This window comes from Pleurodeles waltl, chromosome 11 (assembly GCF_031143425.1).
Source record: "Pleurodeles waltl isolate 20211129_DDA chromosome 11, aPleWal1.hap1.20221129, whole genome shotgun sequence".
Lineage (NCBI taxonomy): Eukaryota > Metazoa > Chordata > Amphibia > Caudata > Salamandridae > Pleurodeles > Pleurodeles waltl.
The window spans coordinates 508,476,739-508,503,307 of NC_090450.1; the positions used below are offsets into that span (position 1 = coordinate 508,476,739).

The following is a 26,569-nucleotide window of genomic DNA, read 5'->3' on the forward strand; positions in this document are numbered from 1 at the left end:
GCACAGGAACACCCATGCACCACCCATGAAATGCACCACCCTTGACGCAAAGTAATGCAAGGCAGCTCATTGTGCTGCATTGCGTTACTTTTGATTAAAAAAAAACACATTAGCCATTTGCATTAAATTTTGAATATCAACCTGGATTTTGCATTATGTCAGCATTAAAAAAGTAATGCAAATGTGATGCATAATCTTTGTAAATCTGAGCCTCAATGTGATGATTTATCTTGAAGCATTTTATCGCTTTCAAATCAGGTAAACTTATACTGACAATTGACTGTGGATTGTCATGTACATTTTCCTATATTGTGGAGGTGACTTACTTTTGTAGCAGTCAGGCCTTTCTCCTAAATTCATGTTAAGGTACAACAAACTCTTATTGGATGGGGCTTTCAGTTGATCAAAGAGGAATTAGTACATTTGGTTCAATTGAAGTACTACTGGGTTTCATTGGTTCCTTAATAGCCTAATTTAAGGATTGGGTAGTAATGGCAAATTCTTCAACTACCACAGGAAGTGTCAAACATGGATGAGAAGTCACTGGTGATATTTCATCTACCATGCTAAGCCTATGGTAGAGGTGATTCCGCCAATTGATTCTCTCCAGAATTAGCATTTACTGAAGAAATCAGAGCATATTACCATTGCCACAAATACAAATAATGCGCAAAGCTTTCTGGTGGCATGGAATCCAGTACAATGGGTAGTAGCCCAAAAGTGTTTATCTGGGAAATATATAGGATCTGGAGAAATGTGGAACTTTTTGCAGGTTTGTGCATGCACAGGATTTTGAAGGACATGCCTTTATCCTTTGTAGCGATAAGCAGCCAATATTAACCTCTTTGCATAAAAACAGCAGCATGTTGTCAGTCTTTGCTTTGACTTTTTAGGCAAAACTCAGCATGCTGCAGGTACCACTGATTTGTGGACTCTGCAATCAACAATGAACATAAACTAAATTAAATACAAATCTATAAGTCAATTCCACTCTCATGATTTGGAGGGCAAACGCCCACACTCTGAGTCAGGGTGATTGGCATTCCCCGTGGGTATCCCACTCAGCCTGATTCCATATTTATGTACCTGGTAAAACCAAATGTGTCTCAATACACATGTTCCTCCTACCAAAAAAAGGAGAAAAATGTGTGCAGAAAGATTCCTGCAAACACGCAGAACTGTCTCTGGTAATTCCACTTTCAGCATGCTATTCTCCATTCCAGGCTTTGAACTCATAACAGCTGATCATTGGAGTGGAAATACTGGCCACAAAAATATAGTGAGCCTTTGTATTTAATGATGTGTGATGCATAATTTAGAACTTTTACATTTTTACTTGAATATTTCGCAGCATATTTTTTCATCCATTATTTCTTGTTCATTTCATTTCTTGGGTTTTTATGGAATAGATAAATAATATTATGCGTAGGTTTAGGTGGTTAAACTTGCACGCTTCTTGGTTGTGTTTGCTGTTGTACCAAGTCCATCAAAGTTTTCACAATTGTTCATTGAACATTCTTTTTATGGTTTGAATTGGATCACTGGCATGTGTATGTTGCTGTGTTTGTCGAGAAAAGCAAGCATACACCTTTCGCACTTGTTGACTGTGGTGGCGGTGAAGGAGTACAAACACAAAGAGCCTAGTCATTGAATGTAGGCAGCACCTCATTAAACTAAATGGAGACCTAGCCAAAATATACTCTATTAACATCTTGCTAACGCCCCATTCATAAGACATGCTTCTGTGCCACGTTTACAGAGCTAACAATAAAACGCAAACAACTCCTTTGTTTTTTTCCAACGTGTACTCATGTCAGCACTCAGCAGACACGCAGAGCCGAGGTCGAAACGGTATGTTCCCCGTACTGTGCAAAAAATAAAATTCATAATCCAACAAAAATCACCAAGTTACCAGGTTTGGAAATCCGTTCAGTGTCTGCGCAGTTTGTCAAGAAACCAGGCTGTGTACTCAGGGTCGTAGTCAGGATTTATTCTTGTGGGTGAAGTGAAGAAGGTCAACCAACATAGATTATCGTATCAATCTTCCCTGAAGACCTCTAAAAAAATGTTTAGCAAATAGCAGCTGAAACCTGAATCTGAATTGAAGAGAAATTTACAGGGAGTTAGAAGGTTAGTACTCTCTCTCCCACAATGGTGCAATTAACGCACCCTAAGGCCGTGGTCAAAACTGTTACAGTTTGGAGAAAAGGAAAATAACTTATCACAGGACACCATAAGTATGATAATGTGTGCCCTTGTAGCCCCAAAAATATGTTTCAATTTAGCTAATTTTGGTTTGTAAATGATTTTGCAAAGATCGTGACATTCAAAACAAGCACTGATGAAGTCAAATGCTGGCGGTCAGTGCCAGACCTATTGGCTTTGCCAGTGTTTTTTTCTTCATGTGACACCAAGACACATTTACTTAGTTTCAATTTAACAAATAGATGCATTTCAGGAGGACTTCATTTACTTCACTTAAGCAATGCATTTGATAAACAATGATTCATTATTTTTTGTATATTTCTTTATTGCCATTTTCATCATAAGACAACAGTTGTCAATCCAACAGCAGATACAAAGATATATGTCTACCCGTCATTCAGCAAGAAATACCAAAGTATAGTTATTTTCGTAGTCATAGCATTGAGTCAGAGATCACATGGAGGCACCTCCCCTGAGTTTCATAAAACAGTGATACTTGAAGCCCCAACCCCCCTCGGCAGGCAGTGGTGGGCCAGGGCAGCCCATTCACCCAGCAGATCGTGCATAAACTAATTCTCCCCTGTTAGTATGTTCGGCCAATATACAACTTCCACTAAATAAACAAACTTTTCGGGTAAGTGGGAGCCTAGGGCAGCCGAGGAGGCCCAGTGTCATGATCCATGCTTGTATAATTGAAAAGCAGAGGTGAGGACGAGAACTCATGGGTGGGGGAGTGTCAGGGTGTCACAGACAGCATATAAGCAACTCAGTGACTCTCTCTGTATCGTCTATTGCCAGGGTGCCTCGGAGACAAGATCATTCTCATGTGTGCAAAAGGCACCCAGTCTGTATCTTGTAAGTCCCCCAAGACGAACACCCGAGCAGTCCAGAACCTCATCTAGCAGTCCCTAAGGGCGATGGTGAGCTAAGCCGGGGGGCTAGTAAGAGCATTCACTGCATCCTGTATCTTGAGCACGTAAATATCTCACAAGGTGGCCGCGCCACCCCTCTCCTTGTCTACAAGTCTTGCGATGACCTCAGCCGTCGATGACTTGAGATTCACCCTCAGCCATGTCAGTGATCAACAGCAGCTGGGCCACCTTCCATGACATGGCCATAAGACGCTTGAAGAGGGTCACTGCCAAATCAACTAGCCATAGGTATTGTTTTGTGTGACCCCCAGGAGGCAGAATAAAGCATCCGGCGGGAGTCGCATATCCACTACTCCTGATATGTGATCCATAACTTGCTCCCACACACCTGCCAGCATAGGGTAATCCCACACCATGTGGAAGAAGGTTGCATCTGAGTGTCGACACAGAGGGCATATCGCCGCCACTCCCGGGAATATCTGAACCAGATGGTGTGGGGTAATGCATGTGTGGTGCAAGTAATTAAATTGGGTGAACTTCAGGTGGGCATTACGTGACACCTGCTTTACCTGCTCAAGTGCAATCACCCATTGGGAATAGGTCTGATCCCAGGCATGCATCTCATCGGGCCTTGCTAAAGAATGCAAGATCTGCCTCAGTGGGCTGCAGTGCCATGCTTAATAATATCGTAATGGCCCTTCACTCTAGGCCATGTTCCAATATGCACTGCAGCCCCTGATGCAGTGCCGGGGCCTTCTGACCCACTGCCCAGGAATTCTGCATCTCCAGCACTAGGCCATTGTAGGTCAGGAATAGCCCTGCTCCCAGGCCATATCCATCCTGTAAGTCCTGAAAGGAATGCAGCTTCCCCTCTTCGTAGAAGTTGCCTACAAAGGACACCCCAGCCTTTCGCCAGGGTGCCAGATCATGCGTCTCTTGAAGAGCCCTCATGCCAGGGACTCTCCAGAGTGGCAGCTGTGGGGCATAAGGTGGCATGCCACACCTCGGCTGAGTGTATCTATTCGAGCATAGTTTAGCAACAAGTGCCAGCCTATCCGTCCCATGAGGCAAATTGCCAGGCATCCATAACCAGTCCGGCAGTTCCACTATGCCAAGTCCCTCTCTGGGCAATCTGCCATCACCTAGCGCATCCCCCCCAGCCAGCGCATGGGCCTTTGTAGTTGCGCAGCTGCAAAATATAACTCAAGATTTGGAACCCCCAGGTCCTCCTTTATCACATGGCACTGGAGCGTCCGTATGGCCTCCCGCTTACGTGTCTCCCCTCAGATTAAGTCCAAAATGAGCCTCTGTAATTCAGCAAAGAAGGCCCTGGTGAGCATCACAGGTATCGTGGCAAAGAAATAAAAGAGCCGCAGGAATATCAACACTTTCGCAATGGATGTGCAGCCCATCAGTGACAGCAGCAAACGCACCCAAAAGCCCAGTGACTGCAGCAGGGACATTAGGGCTCTACCATGGTTGTCGTCCAGGAGGACCCCGACAGAGTGATATACATTCACCACCAGGTATCAGAACGTCTCAAAGTGCCGCTGCAACCAGGAGGCCAGCCGTTCCATCATTTTCAGCTGTTCCACCCACTTTAGGGGAAAGAGACAAGACTTTTCCCAATTGACTCAGAGCCCTGTTACGTCACTAAAATGATCAAATATGGCGGATAGCTCTGTCAGTCTCCATCTGCTGACTCACAAGTACACCAGTACATTGTCTGCATACAGCAAGACTATGTGCCAGGTAGGTCCTACTGTTGCTCCCAAGGCAAGGCCCTGTGCACGTAACAGGGTGGCCAGGGGCTCCATAACCAATGCAAATATAACAGGGGAGAGGGAGCCTTCCTGACCGGTACCACGGCCTATGGCAAACTGACTCTATATCTGACCTCACACCTGTGCGCAAGGCGTGTATAGGAGATGCGCCCATCTGAGGGACTCTGGCCCGACTCTCATCTCCTCCAAGACCATCAGCAGATATGACCACCCAAGGGTGTTTAAATCCTTCTCGAAGTCCAGGGAGACTGCAATTGGGAGCTCAGACTTCACCACCACGTCCATGGCATGACACAGCCAGCATGTGTTAGTCAAAGTGGCTCTGTGAGGAATGAAGCCACACTGGTCGGGGTGGACCAGTGTCTAGAGGATGGAGAGCAAACCTTTCACCAGTACTTTGGTCTGGATTTTATAGATGATGTTTAAAATCGATAATGGGCGATATGAGCTCAACTACACAGGGTCCCTGCCTGACTTGGGCAGCATCATGATAACAGCCTCTGTCAGCGAGGCCAGTAGCCTGCCCAGCTGATGCACCTCCTGGTACATCACCAGCAATTTGGGTACCAAAGTGGATCTATATAGCATGTAAAATTCCACGGGGAACCCATCTGTGCCTGGTACCTTGTTGTGTGCCATCTGGTGTATCACCACTTGTATCTCTGCAAGCTGCAAAAGAAGCTGAAGCTCCTGCAGCTGTAGGGGATTTAGGTCGGGAGAGCAGCTTCAGCAATGAAGGTACATAGGTGCTCTGGGGCCTGTGGGGGGGGAGCACAACGATTCATAGTACTGGGCAAAGACCTCACAGATCGCCACTTGGGAGATCCCAACCTCGCCTGTGGAGTTGCGGATCACCCCTATGATAGTCCGAGGGATCTCAGATCACAGCAGCCACACCAGCGTATTCCCTGTCACTGATAGTGCCTAGCACCATGGTTTTCATGGCGGTAAGGATGCCACAAAAACCATGGCAGTAGGCGGGGTCATAATCCTGCAGGCGGGCAAGTGACGGACGCTGGGCTTGAGAGTGAAGTCTTCAGCCCGGGGGTCGTTGCTGCTGTGGCGGTCGGTGTGGTAATGTCATAATATGGAGAAAAGTACCACCAGCCTGTTGGCAGTACTTTCCTCCATATTAACGCCAACAGCCGGGGTCATAATGACCCCCTCAGCCTGTAAATGCCAGGTCGTATCACTGTTTGTACATCCCCAGCCAATAGATACCTTAAGTGGGCTGTGGTTTGACAGTGTCTTCTCCAGATATTCCGAGCTCTGCACACGGGGCCAGAGCTCCACACTACAGAAGATGTAGTGTGCACCTGGTGCCCTGGTGCATAGTATGAGTATTCTCCGTCCCCCAAATGAGGGTGGCCCAAACACCACACATCATATAACCACGCCATGTCCATCCACTGTCTGAAATGTTTAGTGAGCTGTAAACCTTGTGTCCCAGGCAGAGAGAGGATCGACCAATCTAGGTCTGTATTGTGCAGGCAATTAAAATCGCCACCTCACATGCAATGTGCTTGAGGCTCCCGGAGTAAGGCCGGAGAAAAGGAACATAAGAAGTCTCCCTGTAATGTGTTTGGGAGACTATAGATAATGCATGCCCATCCAGTGCACCCTCCAGGAATATAAAGTGACCCTCGGGGTCTACTTGTGTCTTATTTTGTACTCCCGTGCTATTCAGCTCAGACCCCACTAGCATAGGCCGAGTATCCGGTGCCAAACACTTGCCCACTTCAGAGTCAGGACACCTTTTGGAGCTCGGGGCAGTGAGATTCGTCTCCTGCAAGCAGGTGATGTGAATGTGTCTGCTCCTCAAGTAAGCATAAATTCTGTGTCGGTGCACAGGAGTTACCATACCCCTCACATCCCATGTCAGTGTATTGTAAGAGGTTGCCATATGAACTGTATAGTGTCCCTCCACCCACATTTGGTATGAAACCTAGGCCTCATAGGTGTCTCCATGTACCTCAGGTCCTCTCTGCCGTCCCGTCCCAGTGAAATGCAGCAAAGCAAACAAAACAGTAACGCCTACACCCTTGGCTTGGATGCTTACAGGCATCGTGCCAGAAGAGAACATGTGGTAACCACCACGCAACTTATATGCTAAACAGTCCTTGTGGAAGTCTTGTTGGTGAAGCGGACCAAGAGGTGTCTGAAAGAATGGACCAATATGGTCCCTGGTCCCCCTGTCCTTAAAATTACATAGCCCACCAGTTGCGGCTCACTGCGCTGTGAAGGGGAAGGTCAGCGCTTGTGGTGGGGGGGGCGCTGTCAGCAGGATAAACATTAAAATATTAAAAAAAGAAAAATTCCTTCTTTGCTTCATGGCTGCACTGCCACTCTTCTCCTTCTAGCCTGCTCTGCGGCCAATCCTACTGCTGCTCAGAGCAGCATTAGGAGTGGCTGGGAGCACCCAGCCAGGGCTCTCCCAGGCATAGTTGGAGCCTGTGCCTTTTCTCTCCAGCCCGAAAACACAGTGCTGGGCTGGAGAGATCACAGTGTGCATGTGTGTTTGGCCAGCCCCAGACGGGCGGCCAAACACACGTGCACTGAGGGGAGTACTCTGTGCACCCCCCTCATTCCTGCCATACCCAATGCCATGCCCCTTTAACAACAAACCTATAATAAATATAATTATTATTTCATTTTAAAGGTTTTGCAGCGGCTGCTGCTGATGGGGGCCGACGCTCCTCCACCATAGCGGCAAAGTCAGTGTAACTCACACCCCTATCGTCCTTGGGGATGTCATTCATCTGTCCCGCCAGTCTCCCCATCTCAGGCCAGGTGCAAAGCACTCACCAGTGTACCTAGGGTGTTCGTTTGGGCATCTCTCTGCAGGATGACTTCAATGAGGCAATAGTAGAGTACTCATCTGAGGCCATCGGGCTAGGCCCCTCCAGAACGGAGTCCAGATCAGTGTTGGGTGTTAATGTCTGGTATCTGTTGGCTCCACACTGCAAGACCTCTGCCACCACCCGCTTGCTTGCAGCCTCTTCCTCTGATGGACGAAATACGAGTCCGCGCGGTAGCTGGCAACGTTTAGGTCCCCTTTGAGACCAGCCATGCAGATCTTTACCCTCAACCCTGATAAATCTTGAACACCTTTTGTGCTTAGCCATTCCTAGGCCTCATCTGGTGAGGAGAAGAAATGGATTGCATCCCCCTCCACCACTTTAAGCCTCACAGGGAAAAGTAGATCATATTTGAAGCCCAGCTTCTTGAGTTGCATTTTCACGGCTCCAACCATATTAAGTTGTCTCTGGACTTCAGCAGTGTAATCAGGATGTACTGAAATATTGTATCCATTGTGGGTTCTGGGACCTTTTGTCTGGAATAACTGCATAAGTAGGTGCCTATACCTGTAGTTCAGCAGGTGCGCAATAACCTGGTGTGGGGGAGCACTCGGGACCAGCGGTCAACCAGGAATACGGTGTGCTGTCTCCACAGAGAAGAAGTTAGGCACATGTCCAGCTAGGTTAATTTGAGAGTTCCATTTTGGGGCCCTCTACCTTCTCAGGGAACCCCAGAAAATGGATATCGTTCTGTCTCGACCTCCTTTTCACATCTTCAGCCCACAGTTTAGGTTCACAGACCTCAGCCTGCAGTGTCTGAAGCAGGTCTTGCACTGTCTCCACAGAGGGTTTCAGGGATGTGAGCTTTGATTCCGCCACATCAATTCTTTCCACCAATCTGGCATCATCCGCCCGCAAGAGGCCAGTTTCCACTTGGATAGCCCGAGCTTGGATTCCATGGTTGTTTTAGATTCCTGGATGGCCTGAAGCACTTTGTCAAACATGCCCTTGTGCTTCTTGAGTGTGGATTCCAGCTGATGGATTGGGTCAGCCAGCGCCGGAGAGGCCGCCAGCATGGCAATTATTGGCTACTGTTGGCAGAGACTTGGATGCCATCGGCCTGACCATGCCCCCTAAGTTGCTGTACCCCATGACCAATGACCCAACGCCGGAGTTCCCTTGCCTTGGGCCCAGTCCAGCACACCCTTGGTCAGACCAGTAGGCCGAGTGGAGATGTCTTCGACCTACTTCGGAGCATTAAAGAGAGAGCACATTGATTGTGCCCAATTGTGTCATTGTGTCCAGTCAGGGAAGAGCAGTGGGAACATGTGTAGGCAAGAACCATGCCACCTAATGATCACTGGTACCATGGGCAATGACTCACTGCCTCCTCATAAGAGTCACATGGGCCACACCTCTTCCAGTTCCTTCGAGAGGGGATTCAGTACAAGCAATAGGCCTCACTGTTTTTGGGGCCCTGGCCACCTCGTTTGATTCTGGTGGTGTGCAAGTAGGTCACGCAGAGCCTCCTGGTGGAATGCAAGTCAATAGGCACTGCACCACGCCACCCCAGACACTCCAAAAGGGGGCCGGGCACCAAGGACATATAGGGCAATTAAATTTAGTAGCCCAACAGGCAGCGTCTCTGTGTTTGAGGCAGCAGGGCTGCTATTCTTCCTCACTGGAATGAGCCAGGCACTGCTATTTCCAGGGTGGCCTGGTGCAGACCCCGCAGGCCCAATCAGTTCTTTGTTTCGGGGCACCAGGCCCCTCAATACCCCCTAGGCCATGCAACCACACCCTGCACTGGACTCCCCGTCTCACATGCAGCTCTCACCTGGAGTAGTCAGGGGCTAGGCACTCCTCGGGCTCCTGCTGCCACAGCTTTCTCCAGCCACAATCCCAAGTCAGTGACCCACCGACACCACTCATCTGTATCTCACTAGAAGAGCAGACCAGTCAGTGCTCAGATCCCAGTGGCAAGTGTCCATGATGGCAGCAATAGCCCAGCACCGGTCGGACACTCCGTTCACCGCTGAACCCTCTGCGGCTGCAGAGTGCCTCCTTCACTCCGTCTCAGGGCGGGGTGTGCCTCCGCGCTCACATGTCTTGGTGTGGCGATGAACTCCCACAGGTCCTCAGCACCAGATCTGGTGTGAACCGCTCAGTGCTGCAGAGAAGGCCTCACCTCTGGGTATGCATCACTCTAAACCTCAGCATAACACCAATTGCGTTGAGGATTCGCCTTGCCCCACATGATTGCCGACCACCAAGCATTGAAGTCTCACTGCCAGGTATAGAGGGACACCCCATGAGGAGAATCAATGCAGGATGTACTGTGATGGGCATGGGTAAAGCGAAGCCTCACAATAAGGCAACCACTCACACCGCCATCTCGGACATGCTGGACCTAAACAATGATTCATAAGGGGGAAGTCGAAGGTTGGGTATCTAGGATCCAATTCCATTTAAGTTCACCTTGTTTGTGTAAATTCTCTTACTTTTGGACCCCAGACCACTTTTGCAATTCACAAAATTTAATTTCTACTTGCACAGTGAGTAATGCACATATGATATTACCCTTTCTCTATGGTGTAATATTAGTGTGAGTAAATCTGGTTCCTTGGGATTTGTGAAGAAGTAGACTATTATTTAGGGTGGATGGGAGTCCACCACAAGTAATAATGCCTCTTTCCTTGTTAGGTCCAATGAAGGATTCTGTAACTTACACCTGAGCTCAACCCATTGGTAGCATTGACAGAGTGGACAGGCTTATTTTAAGAAAATGTGTAGCATTTTTAAGTACCAAAATAATCATTTCGTTAAAAATAAAAATCCCACTCCAATTAATAAATTCTTTTTTTTTTTTTATGAATAACACGTGTTAGACCTGGCATCCTTAGGGTGGTCATTCACGAATACATGGGTCTCATCAGGACATACAACAACCTGGGGGACTGATGTAGAGATGAATTAGTAAAGACATCTCAACAGAAATTAAATAAGGAATATGAAAAAAGAAAAATGCATACTGGTTGCCTGTTCAAAAAGGGCTAGGAAAACAAATGGATTTGATCATAAAAGCACACCTGCATCCGCTAGGAGCCAACAGTACCTGAAAGTAGAGGGGAGGTGACATTCAGTACTGAAAAATCAAAAATGGCATAAACACTAATGTAAGTACAAAAAGGGAGAACCGCTTGCCCAGAAGTGACCTAAACAAGAGCACCAATGTGTGAGGAATGAAATTAAAGAAATGTACTCACAGAAATAACTGTTGAGATGCAGTGGCCCATAAATATAATAAGAAAAACGAAATTAGTGATAGTAATGCTTTTCATGGCAGTCAATTAATGTAGTACAGTCTGAAAGCATAGTAAATCATCCCTGAGTTCTACAGGATCACTGGGAGCCTATGAATACAGGATGGCTATATGCCTTTATGCCTTTTTTCAACAGGGCTATGCCTCACACCACACAAAGGGCTGCATACCCCCCTCTAGAGTATGGAGCCAGGAAAGGAAGAGAAAAGACCTTGTGATCTTCAGATGCCTCTTTTGAAGTCTCCCACACTTGAAATACACATTTTCAGTTAAATACTGGACCACAAACCCCACCAAATCAGTTTACTTTTGGCTCCTGAGGAGACTCTGCAATAAAGAAGGAGAGTTGTGCTGCTAGGAGGGGCTTCCACTTTGCCACTTGCTTTGCTGTGTTGGCCTGCTACCTGCTGAATTGCTGTGCTGCCAGGAGGGACTTCCACTTTTTAACTTGCTCTGCTGTGTTGAACTGCTGCCTGCTAGTTCTTCAAGTGAGGAAGGATTGAAACTGCCCCTCTACAACCTCTTTAACCCAAGACCTCCAAGGGCTTGTTGGCTTGCCCCCTGTTGTCAAAGTCTCAGGGCCATCCAGACATCATTGACATTCCCACTAAGGATCAGCGCTTTCAACTTTCCTAATCAGTATGTGCCCTGCACCCCATGCTTGGTTGTGTCCAGGGCACGCCACTCGACTCTGGGCTGCTCCCCACCTGTGCGTACAGTTTCCCGGTGCACCACCACATGCGCCTGACTCTGTCGCTGACTACGTGGAATGAGAGGAAGCCCTCCTTCAGTGCTGCTCCCCCACCCCTGTGTTGCTGGAGCAAGCAGAGTGACACTGCAGCTCCCGATCACTTAAGGAAGCCTCTGATATTTGCATTACTTCAGTGCAGCTCCCCCACCATAGTGTTGCTGTTCCTGCACATGCTTTCACAGATAGTGGGAATTGTGAATTCAAGGTATTGTGATGCTGTGCTTACCAGGGCAGCGGGAGTTGTGAATCCACGGTTGCGAAAGACAGAGAAAGGTCTCCTGTATGTGAACCACTCTTGGGACTTGTGGAACATTGTTGTGTCCTGATCTAACATGTCAGGAAAATAGTTTTTGTGTCCTGACGTGGAACGCTGTGAACCCAAGAAACAAAGCGTAAATACTTGAATAGGAGTGCACAGACACTCCCACATGTGCTGATTACATACAGATTTTCAATAGCTATATCTGGACAAATATTTATTGGTTTATTGTTGTTTTGACCCATTCAACTAGATGAGTATCCATTATTTTTCTAAATTGGGGCGGAGTCTTTTTGTAGTGTCCTTCACTGAGTTACTGTTATTAAGTGTTGGACAAATACTTTACACATTACCAACTAGAGACCCAGTTTCTAACAACATTACACCAATATGGCAAGAATTCAATAAGGTGGAGTGGAAACAGGATTTTATAAAAGTTTTAAATGAAAATAGCACAAAAAATGTTAAGAGCCTACCACAATCATGTGGTGGTGCTTGGCGGAAATCTACATGTGAGTTAAGGCTCACCCTTTTTGAAGCAGAATGCAAATTTAACTATAAACAATAAGTTAGCAATAAAAAATAAGGTAGGGAATTGTAATGCTAAGTGTGTATTACTACAGCAAAGAGTGCAATGGAAAGGCACAAAGCATTGTATTGTTATAACATGTGATGCATGAATAGGCATGGATGTAGAAGTATTTCATCACCTAGTAGATCTGATTTGTCCGAACAGAGGTAGAGGATTAATTAGACACTTAAACCAATATTTAATTTAACTTAAATTTGCTTTCATCAGCAAAGAATCTAAAGAATTAGTGGACATGAAACATATTCCCATATCCATTCATTCTTCTTTCTATCCATTTGTCCCCCTTTTCCACAGTGTGTGCATATTTTTTTCTGCCTGACTGCAACCCTGTTGTATGGGGCAGCATGTGTGCCTGTATTTATCAAATTCAAATTCATTATCATTATTTAGTTACTTTTCGAACCATAAAAGAATTACAAAATTAAAACACTTAGGGGGTCATTCTGACTCCCGCCGGCGGCGGTAACCGCACGCCCGGTGGGAGCCGCCGAATGACCGCACCGCGGTCAAATGACCGCGGCGGCCATTCTGGCTTTCCCGCTTGGCTGGCGGGCGACCGCCAGAAGGCCGCCCGCCAGCCCAGCGGGAAAGCACCTTCAACGAGGAAGCCGGCTCTGAATGGAGCTGGCGGAGTTGAAGGCGTGCGACGGGTGCAGTGGCACCCGTCGCGATTTTCAGTGTCTGCTTGGCAGACACTGAAAATCAATGTGGGGCCCCACAACACCCGTTACCGCCATCCTGTTCCCGGCGGTGAAAACCGCCAGGAACAGGATGGCGGTAAGGGGGTCGGAATCCCCATGGCGGCGCTGCAAGCAGCGCCGCCTTGGAGGATTCCCTGGGGCAGCGGGACACCGGCGGGACACCGCCGGTTTCCCGTTTCTGACCGCGGCTGTACCGCCGCGGTCAGAATGCCCATGGAAGCACCGCCAGCCTGTTGGCGGTGCTTCCGCGGTTGTTGGCCCTGGCAGTCACCGACCGCCAGGGTCAGAATGACCCCCTTAATAATAAAATACTACAAAGTCCATCACAACAGGAAAAAATACAGGGTAAGAAATGCAAACCCAGTTAATCCTCTAGCAGGTTCCTAAGATTCATTATGGTTCTTGAAAAGCAAGAAACTCTAAGGATTATACATTTTGAGAGAATCCCTTGCCCATCAATACCGGGATAAAAAAAGCGCTTTTGGGGTCCTTAAAAAAACTTGAAAAGCATCACAAATTGTAATGTGTCCTTTGGAGACATGTTGCATCCACAGTTACCCAATAAACCAAGGTAAAAACATCCTTTGGGGACTGCTAACAACAAGTGCAAAAGATTTTATCTAAATCTGTTTGAACAAAAAGCAAACTCTGTTATTTTTAGTGAGACTATGTGGTTTTCAACAATATGAATCCCCGAACCTTAGGTTTCACCAGTTCACACTCCGCCCTGTACATGGGTCCCCTCACTAAGAAGATATCCTTTACCCTCTTCCTGTCAGAATTACAAATGCACTCAGGGTTGTTAAAAAAAAAACCTCCTCTCCAGGGAGGTAAATTAATCCCTCATATATTTAATCCATGAAATTTTAAGAACACAGTCAAGTGAGAGACAGTCCCTTCGGATCAATCTATTCAGACTAAGTTCTTCCTTTGTCCACAACCTAATTCAACCCAACAAAGGACGAAGAGCAAGAAGGTCGCTCACATATCCAACACCCAGCTCTTTGTGGACACACAGGGAAGTTATGCTTTGGAGGCCGCATATCATCAGCTACAGAAACTTATTTTCTATTGTTTGAATACAACTTGCTACAATGTAGCTCCATATATCACTTCCATAAGTGACCTAGGAGACACACTTTGCTTGATAAATTTTCACTAGGGTCCTAAGGGGCTTACTATCTAGTCTTGATGCAAAACTAAAGACAGCAGTGATAGATCTATTGAGCTCCTCGTTTTTAGCTGCCTCTAATGGTTTCTAACTCATATGGCAGTTGAACAGAACTCCTAACTATGGGAAGGCCTAAATATTAGCAGTTTTGTGGTTGCATATATTAAAGGTTTACGTCTTAATCGAGTAGGGGCACTCCACCATCACAAAGCACTTTGTGAAATTGTCCGCAAGGTCTAACTTATCCTAACTTATCCATGAAGGCTGCAAAGGAATTCAGAAGGGGTTGAAGATCCCTTGCGGTCCATGCTTTCAAGACCACATCGTCTTCAAAAGCAAGACGGTAAGCGAGCAGAATCCTAAACTGGAGGATTCCGCTTCTGCTTCCAACAGGCCCTGCTCAAGTACATTAATGTAAAGGGTAAATAAAAAAGGGGTCAGTATGCACCCTTGATACAGCCATCTTCCTTACGTGAATGTTTCTGTGTTAGCTGACTGACTGGAAAATCTGACACCCATTGAGGTGTGGGCATGGAGATCATGCAAGAAATAAACAATGTAAGGACCCAGCCCATCCCTAAAAGGGTAACCCATAGCCTGTCCCTACTAACTCTGTTGAAGGCCAATGTAAGGTCCATGAAAGCAGGTGAGGGGTTATGAGTCGGGCAACAGTGTATTTGTTAGCGACCATGTACAGGTTCAGGCACTGATCAGAAGTGGACACCCCTTGTCTAAAGCCATATTTCAGGTCTGAGACTGTTATTTCTTCCCCCTGCAACAACTTGTGACATGGAGGCTGAAATCCCATTGGGATAAGTGAGAAAGTCACAAGCCAGGCAGCACGTTTGTCTTTTTCCAGGCTCAGCAAAGCTGGGGTAGAGTGGGGTGCCCCTCCACCTCACCAGCTACAAACATTTTAGTGGCCTGTCTGTACATTTTAAATGAAAGGGCTTCCACTTTATACGGGGTAGGCTCAAATGTATGTCTATTTATCTTGTCTCAGTGCTTTGGCCTCTAACAGCCATGCTATCACAATCTTACTTTCCTAGCCCTCCATCAGGCCAAGATTAATCACGTATTCCAGTCCTCTTGATTTATCCTTCTAAGGTCTCCTTCTCCCATCTTCCCTCCCCTGCAGCCTATTTTCTTTTTCTGCTTTCTCCTTACCAACCAGACCCACAAGGTAATTTAATAACAACCCTTTTAAAAACTTGCTTCTAATTTCATTTCTCTTGTTCTCTCAATGCCACTTTCCTGTCTCATTTAGGGCCAGAATTACTAAGCCATGCAAAGGAACGAAGCAACCAAAGTTGCTGTGTTGCATTGCATGAAAGGAAGAGAGTAGAACAGCACCACATCTACTAAGATGTGGAACTGTTCTCCTCTTGACCTGCACAGGCGCACTCGTGACAACCATGTGCTAACACAGACACCATTGCACCATAGAGCAAGGGTGTCTGCAATGTCTGAAGGTTAGCTGTAGGAAGGGGTCACTTTCAGTAGAAAAAACACGTTTTCAGGCTTTCTCCACTTTGTTGTATAATGCAGCACTCATGCAAAGTAGGAAAACCAAAAAAAAAAAAAAACATTTCCCCTTTTTGTGCCTTCCTCTAGAAGGTGTAGGATTTTGGCACAAATCTCTGTCAATGATTCTTTGTAGATAGGGATTTGCATCACCCATAGCACACCCCCTGGAAGGAAGATAATGCAAGATAGAGCATTTTAGGATACTTTAGGATACTATACAATGAAAATCCAGATTTTGTGTTGGATAGTAAATCCCACCTTAACACTTTACTTCAGGTTTGCATTTCAAAAGTAACAGAAACCTAATGCAAAGCATTAGTAAGTCTGTACTTAAGTATTTTAAAGATTAAGGGCCATATGTACAAAACGTTTTGCATTTCTTAATGGGCTGAATCACAATTTTGGCCCATTAAGGAATGCAAAATACCCATTTCAAATGTACAGGGGGCTCTATGGCATCACAAACTGCGATTTCTACTCATTAGAAGGCATTTTCTATTTGCAATTTCCTAAGTACATGTACATAGCATTTCCTAAATGCGAAATGGGTATTTAGGAAATGCTATTACCATCAAATCCAATTCAATGGTAACCATGTGCAAAATAAGAAAAGGCACCCAAAATGCACAGAGCCTTGATGCACACACTCACCCAGAAGGCATAGGAGCACTTTTCAAGAGCGCCACTTTTTTCTTTCCTTAGATTTAAGAGTGTTTAGGCCCATAGGTAGGAAAGCTTTTGCATTTCCAAATTTGAAATATCCTACTAGGAAATTGCAAATTAGGAAATGCAAAACCGTTCCTACCTGTAGGGATGGTTTTGCAGTTCCGAAATATTGATTTCCCAATAGCAATTGCGACTCTGTAGCAATCACTATTAGGAAATCAGAATTTTCTTACATTCCATTTTGCATCTCCTAAATTGTGACTTCTTAGGATCCGCTATCAAGAAAATGCAAAATGGAACTTTTGTACATATGAGCCTTAGATTAGTACTATACAACCTATCGCATGATCTCTAATGAGAGACTGCATGTCAAATGCTCTAGGTTTATAGGTGCTTGTAAGTATGTATGTGTGTTGGTGCCTGGTTGTCTGATGCTTTGTGGATGTGGTTTTAGGTTTGGTGGTCTGTGTTTGCAATAATGCTGTCCAAAAACACAGCAGCACAAAAAAACAACAACATAGCACTACACAAAAAATGCCACACAACTCATACACAAACATTTTTGTCACACGCTACCCACCAAGAATCATGTTTACATATAGAGCGGTAAAAGGTATTTGGAGCAAACACTGACTTAACGTACCACTAGGGTCATCAAATCAGACCATACCATTAATATCTTTAGCTTTCATGTGCAGATGAAGATGGAACCCAGATAGTTGCATTTTCAGAAATTATGCTTCCTGTTCTGCATACATTAACTTAGAAAATCTAAGATTTTTTCCATGAGCTGCAGACATTAGTGCGTGGAAACGCTTAGACACAGCTTTTCCTTGAACCTTCTTCATTCATTTATGTATTAAAGAGTGTTTTTCTAAAGCGCTGTGCGTCACCTTGTGGATATTTCATACTGCTGTCCAAGTATTACTTGCTGAGTATACTGTCCTTCAGGTGCATATTTTTTCAGCAACCTCAACATTTTTGTAGCAAAACAATACTTTGTATAGGGAGTCTTTACTGACAAATGCTGCCTGCAATTATGTTTTATGTTATATGCACTATCTTCACTCCATTGGTGATTATACTGAAGCAACAATTATCCCTCATCTATAGACTGTACTAATAGGGAATTACTTTCCCTTGAACCCCGGATAAAATAACAGACATACAATCAAATCAGCATATTCATGTGTTAACTGTGATAGTCAATGCTGTGTATCATTTGATTTTGTTGTAATTTAGGTATTTTCTTAACATCTACCTATATCTTCCAGTCCACCTTAGTGTCCACTTCTCATAATGGTAACCCTTGTCCTCTGAAAAATACCTGAATCATGTGCAGCTAATAAACTGTTAGTTTATATAACCAGTGACAACACAGCAGTAAAAAATAAATGGCCAATTACAACACCCTGAGCATACTTTTGAGCCAAGAAGTTGGGTGCTTCATTCATCATTCTTTTTTTAAAGATAAAGTACAGGTGTGAATAAAGGGTAGCACATCCATTTAAAATGAGGTTTATGACTTAGCCCTCAAATCATCAAACCCAATTATCAAATGTGATTCAATCCATCTTACTTTTTGTATTTTCCCAGATATTGCTACACCTACTACTGCAGGCCTAACACGTTTCTGTGTCAGTGTACAAGGTAGTCAATGGAAAATGCCATGGTCATAATAAATAGCAACTTATAACAGGATCTTAGTATTATGAGAACATCTGTCCCGTTGCCTGCTATGCAAAATGGAGCAGATCAGATCATACCATTCTTTAAAGCTATGTGCCAAAGTTTCACTTCTCTTTGTTGTGTTCATCTCCTGTTCCCATGAATGGACCATAACTAATTTTATGGTTCTTGTGTTTGGTAACTGCAATAAATATTAAAATTGCAAAAATAATTGACCCAGATTTTGGTATGCGCTACCTATTTAATACTTTTGAGACATGGGACAATGTGTTCCTGGGTCAGCTGGCTTGACCTAATGAGATTCACTCTTGTGTTTGGAAGGTACAAGGATTTCTGTGCACATACCTTTCCTTGGTTACCAATGTCTTCTTCTGAGGAGTCATCAGTAATAAATCAATACCACCCAAGTTGTTGCTTTCGTCCAAATAGAAAACGTACATTTGATTGATCTACCACCACTGTTTGAGCATGGTCGAAATGTCGGGAAACCCTTCCTCTCGGATGTTACGTGTAATTTAACTTCAAGGGATTCCACACTGACATATTCAAACCCTGTTATGAATTTTATCATTGCATACAACTATTAGGAATTGTGCAGTGTCTGTTACCTCTGTTCTTTGTATACATAATTTCCAATGGAGTACTGCGTCGTCTGTACTATGATCACTTATTTTGTTGATTGTTACACTTGATTAGAGTTAAAACATTTAAAGATGCAAATAATATCAGTCCTGTGTTTTGTAATTAATTTTGATTTGATAAATAAGTCTAAGGGCCTGATTTAGATCATGGCGGAGTGGAATACTCCATCACAAACGTGATGGATAAATCCCGTCTGCCGTATTTCCATCCCATTATATCCTTTGGGGATAGTAATATGGCAGGCGGGGTATCCATCAAGTTTGTGATGAGTGTTACATCTGCCTAGTTCTAAATCAGGCCCTTAGTAACTCTGGCTTCCTTCAAGGACACATAAGAAGGTATCAATTTTGAATGAGTCCCATGGGGCAGTTGTTATATTAATACATACGTACCCTAGTCCACGTGGGCAGATAGGATTATCCTTGTTACTTAAGCACACCTTTCTAAAAGTGACATTTACAGAATTGTGACTTAAAATCCAACTTTACCATTAAAGAAGGCTTTTAATTACAATCGTTTTTAGACGCCAAACTCAAACTTCTACCTGATCCCAATTGAAATTTGATCTTTTATTAAATGTAACAAGGAAACCCAATGTTATACTATGGGAGAGGTAGGTCTTGCAGTAGTGAAAAATGAATTTAAGAGTGTTTTACTACCAGGACATCTAAAATGTGAAAGTAGATGTCCAGCATTTTAGATACACTACAACCTGCCCTCTGGAGTGTTCATGGACTTCCCTAGAGTTGACCTACATGTATTAACAAGGAAGGACTGGGCCTGCCAAAAAGGTTTATTTTGCCAATTTGAAATGACAGCTCAAACTGCCCACACAGGCTGCAATGGTAGGCGTGAGACATGTTTAAAAGGCTACTTAAGTGGAGGGCACAATCAGTGCCGCAGGTCCTCTTGTAGCTTTCAATTTCAAGCTCTGGGTACATGAGATACCACTTTGATAGGTACTTGCAAGTAAATTAAATGTGCCAATTGGGTACAGGCCAGTTCTAACATGTTTAGGGACGAGAGCACAAGCACTTTAGCTCTGGTTAGCAGTGGTACAGTGCACAGAGTCCTAAGGCCAACAAAAACAAGATCAGCAAAAATTGGAGGGGTGATAGCAAAATGTTTGGGGGAAACCACTCTAAGGCAAACAGGCTTAACACCTTTCCTGAGAATTGTCTTTCTGGTGCTTATAAGCCTTGACTGGCAATAGCTGATGTACAACCACTTGCTTTTACATGTTTCGTCTATTACCTAACTAGCATGTCAATAACTGATGCTCACCACAACATGTAATACATGTTAATATTAATGATCTCTTTATCTCTTTTCTCAGCTGCATTGTGCAACTGCCCCTAATCCATTTAGCACTAAGTTGATTGTTAAAAGTTGTTTTTTACAGGTCAGTGGATGCTTTACTTGCAAAACATTACACTGACATCTCGAAATTCTGACATATATAATATAGCCTTAGAACCCGCCGTAGCGGGCTCTACCGGCTATTAAAGGCCCGCTCCCGCGTTAAATGCCCGAGCCGAAGGCGAGGGCATTTAACAAGGGAAAGGGCCTTTAATAGCCGGTAGAGCCCGCTACGGCGGGTTCTAAGGCTATTAGAACATTCTGCCACTCAGGGCAGAATGTTCTATTAAAAAAAACAAATTGCTCACGGAGCCCGAGGGGATTAAAATCCCCTCGGGCTACGTGAGGCTTTGTTCACAGCTGTTGCTGTGAACAAAGCGAACATTGGAATGTTGGCGCTGCGGGCTTTTACTGGCCTGTAAAAGCCCGCAGCAGTCCATTGTCCTTAATGGTCATGCCAACATTCGAATGTTCTAATATAACTTAAAACCGTTAAGCTGGAGAATGTCTATAGTTATTGGAACAGTATCCTGTCACCTGTACAATAATAAGCACTGTATACTGTTACACAAACTGTTTAAAAAGTGTTTAAAAAAAGAAAAAAAGAAAATAGAGTCTCATGTTAAAGCTCAAGTAAAAGGTGGGAAAAGCTTCAATAGGCAGGCCTTGTGTGGGCTTTCACTAATCATTTCTCTAGGGCTAACATGGCACAGAAATACTATAGGATTCGTATTTGTTGGTATATAGCATAAATGCTCATATAAAAATTAAATAATTCTGCTAACCAGAGACAAAGACTATGTTAAATTGAATTTTATTTTTAAAAATCATGAATAATTCGGTAGTATTTGAACCTGTGATCTATTATTTGAGATACTGTGTCTCTTGCATCACTGCTACAGCACTTCACAAGAAGAAATCAATATGTTTATAATGTATCTTAATCATATTCATAAAGTTGTTTCAACCTAACAAGGAAACTAATTATACAATACATCATTTTCACTGATCGGAAATAAAATTGCAATGCAAATTCAGAACATTTGCAATATATCTCAGTTCAGAATAGTTGACCACTGATGGAACCACTATTGAGAAGGCACAGGAGGGACTTTCTAGACTGCTGACAGTAGTAATATTTCTGGAGGCCTTTTTGTACTTTTGTCCACCTGTTTAGGTTTTGCCTAGAGAGCTTGTGTGTCTTTCTTTGTTCTTCCCCATGACCATGGATACATTACTTGTGTCCTTCAATCGCTCATTTTTGAAGGCACTACTTTTTTCCTTGTGTTTAAACATTTACTACAATGCATTTTTTTCAGCTGCTCCCTCGTGTACGTTTCCATGCTCAGCTTTTCATCTTCTTGCCCCCATCCTTGATCCCTCCATTATTGTTTGTGTTGCTTGCCACCACTTGCCCTTCCTCCTTCTGTTGTTGCCTGTGTTGCTTGATCCCACTCACCCCCTTCCATTGTTGATCAAGTTGCTTGCCCCACACCCTCTGTTTTTGTTGTTGCTTGCCCTACCCATCTTTCCTACTTTGCTTGTTCCCCATGTTGCTTGCCCCTCCCACGCATTTACCCTCCCTTTGTTGTCCATGTTGCCCCCAACATAACAACAAAAAAGTGCTGCAGCCCATATCATAGCACATTTTTTCATATGCCCCCTTCGTCTCTGCGTTGCCTCTAAACCACCCTCCCTCCAACAATAAAGGATAAAGTGCAATGACATGGCCAGCGCTGACTGCGTCATAGCACTTTAAAAAAAATTAGCCATTCTGCCCAGCAGCTGCGCTGCTGTACAACATGGCCAAAAGACTGAAAACGACAATACCTTGTAAAGGCGAGACCTGTTGGCTTTGCCAATGATTGTTTTAAGTTGGAGAACATTTCCCACCTAAAATGACCTTTTCACACAGATAAAGTGTTATTGTGTGGGGGAAGCTTTGTCTTAAGATACACCGGTCTCTTAGTCAACTGTCAAGTGCTAAGTCCTAACATTTCCTTAAACACAAGAGTACCAGACATAATATATACCAACTCTGAAATGCAAAGAATGTATGTACCTTTGATCATTCATATGTCAGAAATATCTTAAGGAAACAAACATCACATGTGTCTGTGCTTCAAAGATATTTGCTTGTATTTAACAGCTATGATGTCATATTTGCTGGCGGTCCAGAAGAGCTGCTGAAGAAGTTCCATGAAGCTAACAACAAAGTTGTATTCGCAGCAGAAAGTCTAGTGTGGCCTGATAAAAGACTTGCTGATAAGTACCCCGTCGTCCGAAGTGGAAAACGGTTCCTGAGTTCAGGAGGTAAACATGGGTGTAACGTTCATCAGTCGACATAGTTAAGAGAAGAGATGTTTAATTATCATGTTGGATGTTTGCCTGTATATTTTCTCTACACATATTGTTTAAACCAGCTAAAAAATCCTGGACCAATATTTTTTTTTATAAAAGTGCAGTATTTACAAGTGAATCATAGTCTTGGAGTGTCTTTGAAGCTATTTATCCCAGTTGAACTTGGAGACAAATGAAGCGGATAACAGATGGTCACTGGCAGTCAGTGGACTTAGGAACAGGTGGTGGAAATCGTTGCGTTTAAATGCACCAAACAAGTGAAGCAGTACTCAGTGCAGATGAATTGAGCCCAGAGACGTTCTTCCCTGAGAATATTTTGCAGTACTGAAGACACATTCAACATTTTAAAGTATACATTTCCAAAGAAATTAGCTGAAAACCTAATAATATGTTTTTTCCATCAAATGGAACTCATATCCAGTTACACCGGAATTTGGTAAATATGGCTTATTTCTGCTCTCTCCCTTTCACGCAGCAGGTTACTCTGCTGCGTTGTGTTGCGTGAAAGCGTAGTAAATCCGGGCCTTAGTCATTATGCTTACTTCCCGGCACTAATCATCAGCGATATACTTAAGACAGAGTTTTAGTTTTAATCATTAGTTGGTGGTTTGCAAACAGTCCATTGACATCAAATAGTGGTAACCAGGGGTATGAAGTACACCTGTGGCCATCCATTGGGTACCCCTTGTTACCCCTAATCTCGGAGGGTCATGAAGGCAACAGCATGATGTCACTTCCACTTCCCAGGTATCTTAGTAATTAGACACCCATGACACTGTCATATGAAGGCTACAACCAATTTATTGTAGGGTAGATTCCCCGATTCATCTCATATTCATGCCATATTTTGTCAGCTACAGAACAGAATGTACAAAACTGTATTTGTTTATTAAGTCTGTTTTTGCATTCTCCTCATGGCAGTCTAACTTTGGTTTTGGACTGAACTGGGATTTTATGTTTGCAGCGCTTCAAGTATTTACTTATGGAAACTGTTTGGTGAACTGATCCATCTGATACTGACAAACTGATCCATTTCCATCCCAAATGGTACACCATGTATACATTTTTAGAAGATTTTTATAGAGCACAGAACCTCTTTATTACATATAAGGTATTGTGCTGCAATGCTCAATCTAACAAGGTGTTCCAAAATCATTTAACAGCGGTGTCCTTTGCTGGCGCACATACATGATAAGGCCCTACGTTGGAGGCACGCTTTTCTTTTAAATTTCAAAGAAAGCAGCTTGATGGGATTAGCATATATAGCTCAAACAAATGAGGCTTAAAGAGAACAAAGAACGTGCCACAGCAGATAAGTACCAGACCTAGAAAACAACTATTCTAATAAGAGATAAAAAAAAAAGCAAGATAAAAGATCCATTGCCTGTACAGAGGAACTGAGGTAAAACAGACCAAATGCGTACATGGTGATATTTATAAACTATGCCACTACTGGACGTTTTTCGTACATAGAAACATCTTCATTTGCACATTCTGAACCAGTAAGGGAGGGAATGTCTTAGGGGAAAAAGTGTTTTTTTCCTATTACAATCCCATTTTTGTCACAGATCAAAGCAAAACTAGCAAAAACAAATTCTCCAGAAGCCAAGTGTCTACATAGAGAACCGAGATTCTGTACAAATGCGACACATTTTCCAATTCTGGATTCTTCAACTCTATAATGTCATCATGCACACAGAAATTCACTGGTGAATATTGTATTGTGAGGGTAAGTTTTACAGATGGCACAACCTATTTGAAACCTCCGTCTCAATTCATACTAGTTGGGCTCATCTCTACCTTGTTTAATGAAGTACTGCTTCAACTTTAAACTTCGCTGGTAGTTAAAATATGCACAATATAACTTTCACCCTTCTGACTGAAACTTGGTTCCTGTACTACAGTGTTTCTATTTGAGGAGCAGTAGCTTCAGTGATATCATCAATAAGGTAATTTGCGATACCATGAATAATGTCATTTATCATCACAAGTGATGTAAGGTTTGAGGCCATAAGCAGTACAGCAGCGACACACGTTATAGTCAGCTCAGTAAACTGTAACTGATGAATCTTTAGTGAATATATCAATATATATATATTTATATATATATATATATACACACACATATATATTTGTACATATAAATAGAGAGCGAGAGAGAGAATAAAAAAACAAAGGTTAAACCACTGTTAGAGTGATGAAAACATTATTTATTCTTTCTATAAAAAACAATATTAAAATACACAAATATGAGAAATTCTTCAGTTGTTGTACCTAGAATTTAAAATGTCAGCACCGTTTTTAGGTTGAGCCTAGGCAGTGCACAAATGCTGTCTGCAAGATGTGCTGTATTCAGTCTATGGGCTTTAAGCACGCCCACTACTGCCTTTCGTTCTTTGCTGTGCTTGTCTTAAATACTTACTTTTTATTGGTGCATTTTTCTAAATGTCCCTCCTTTGTTTGCTTAGTGCACTCCCAGGTGATTTCATTATGAAAGGATTTTTGTTTGCCATCACACTACGTTCACACACGTTTATGCTTCCTCTGGTACAGCTTCTAATGGCCCTTGCTAACGTCTGGGCATTGCAGCCTTAGTGGTGGTTGTCCATACCAATGTGTTTACACCACACCAGTGACAACACAGTGTTTAGAAAGGCATGGAAGGATTCAGGTTTCGTTTCTTCTTGTTCCTCTGCTCAGGTATACTTAATTGATTGATGATTTCCAAGCCACTTTTCCCTCCACTGCTGTTTTAGAAATAATTGGCTATGTGGAAGTGTTTCATCCACTTTCAATCTTCCTCATTCTAAAGTCCCCTAAACAGTGTTGCAGCTGCTTCTCTAGTTCCAGTGGTAAATCCTCAATCTTAATCCTATAGGCAGTGTTGATAGCAGCTTCCCAGTGGTGATTCCTCATTCTAGGTCCTATAGACAGTGTTGCTAGCTGCTTCTCTGGTCCCAGTTATAATTCCTCATTCTAAGTCCTATAGAAAATGCTGCAGCTGACTCTCTGGTCACAGTGGTAATTCCTCATTCTAAGTCCTCTAGACAGTGGTGCAGCTGCTTATCTGTTCCCAGTGGTAAATCCCCATTCTTGATCCTAGAGGGAGTGTTGCTTCTTGCTACTCTAATCCCATCAGTAATTCCTCATTCTAAGTCCTCTAGGCAAGGCTGCTAGCTGCTTCTCTGGTCCAAGTGGAAATTCCTCATTCTTACTCATGTGGACAATGTTGCAGCTGCTTCTCTGGTCCCAGTGGTAATTCCTCATTCTAAGTCCTCTAGACTGCTGCTTCTCTGGTCCTGTTGGTAATTCCTCATTCTAAGTGCTTAGACAATCCTGCAAGCTGCTTCCATGGTCCCGTCAAATTTATCATTCTAAGTCCTCTTTGCAGTGCTGCTAGATGCTTCTCTGGTCCATGTACTAATTCCTCATTCGAAGTCCTTTAGATAATACTGCTAGCTGATTCTTTAGTCCCAGTGGTAATTCCTCATTCTTAGTCCTGTAGACAATGCTGCAGCTGCTTCTCTGGTCCTATCTGTAATTCCTCATTCTAACTCCTCTAAACAATACTGCAAGCTGCTTCTCTGGTCCCAACGATAATTCCACATTCTAAATCCTCTAGGCAATGCTGCTTGCTGCTTCTCTGGTCCCAGTGGTAATTCCTTATTCTTAACCCTGTAGACAATGCTGCAGGTGCTTCTATGGTGCCATCTGTAATTCCTCATTTTATGTTCTCAAAGCTGTGCTGGTAGCTGCTTCTCTGGTCCCAGTGGTAATTCTTCATTCTAAGCCCTCCAACATTGCTGCTAGCTGCTTCTCTGGTCCCGTCCGTAACTCACTCATTCTAAGTGCTCTAGGCAGTTCTGCAG

At 43.7% G+C, this 26,569-nt stretch overlaps 1 protein-coding gene across 2 annotated transcripts in view; it reads left to right on the forward strand.

The window, feature by feature from the left end:
- PLOD2 (procollagen-lysine,2-oxoglutarate 5-dioxygenase 2) overlaps window positions 1-26,569 on the forward strand; it is a 353,254-nt gene that overhangs the window by 155,495 nt on the left and 171,190 nt on the right. For both annotated transcript variants that reach the window (XM_069213902.1, XM_069213901.1), the window contains exon 4: window positions 22,489-22,652. In XM_069213902.1, coding sequence (XP_069070003.1) covers window positions 22,489-22,652 — 164 coding nt within the window. The remainder of the gene's footprint in view (window positions 1-22,488; window positions 22,653-26,569) is intronic.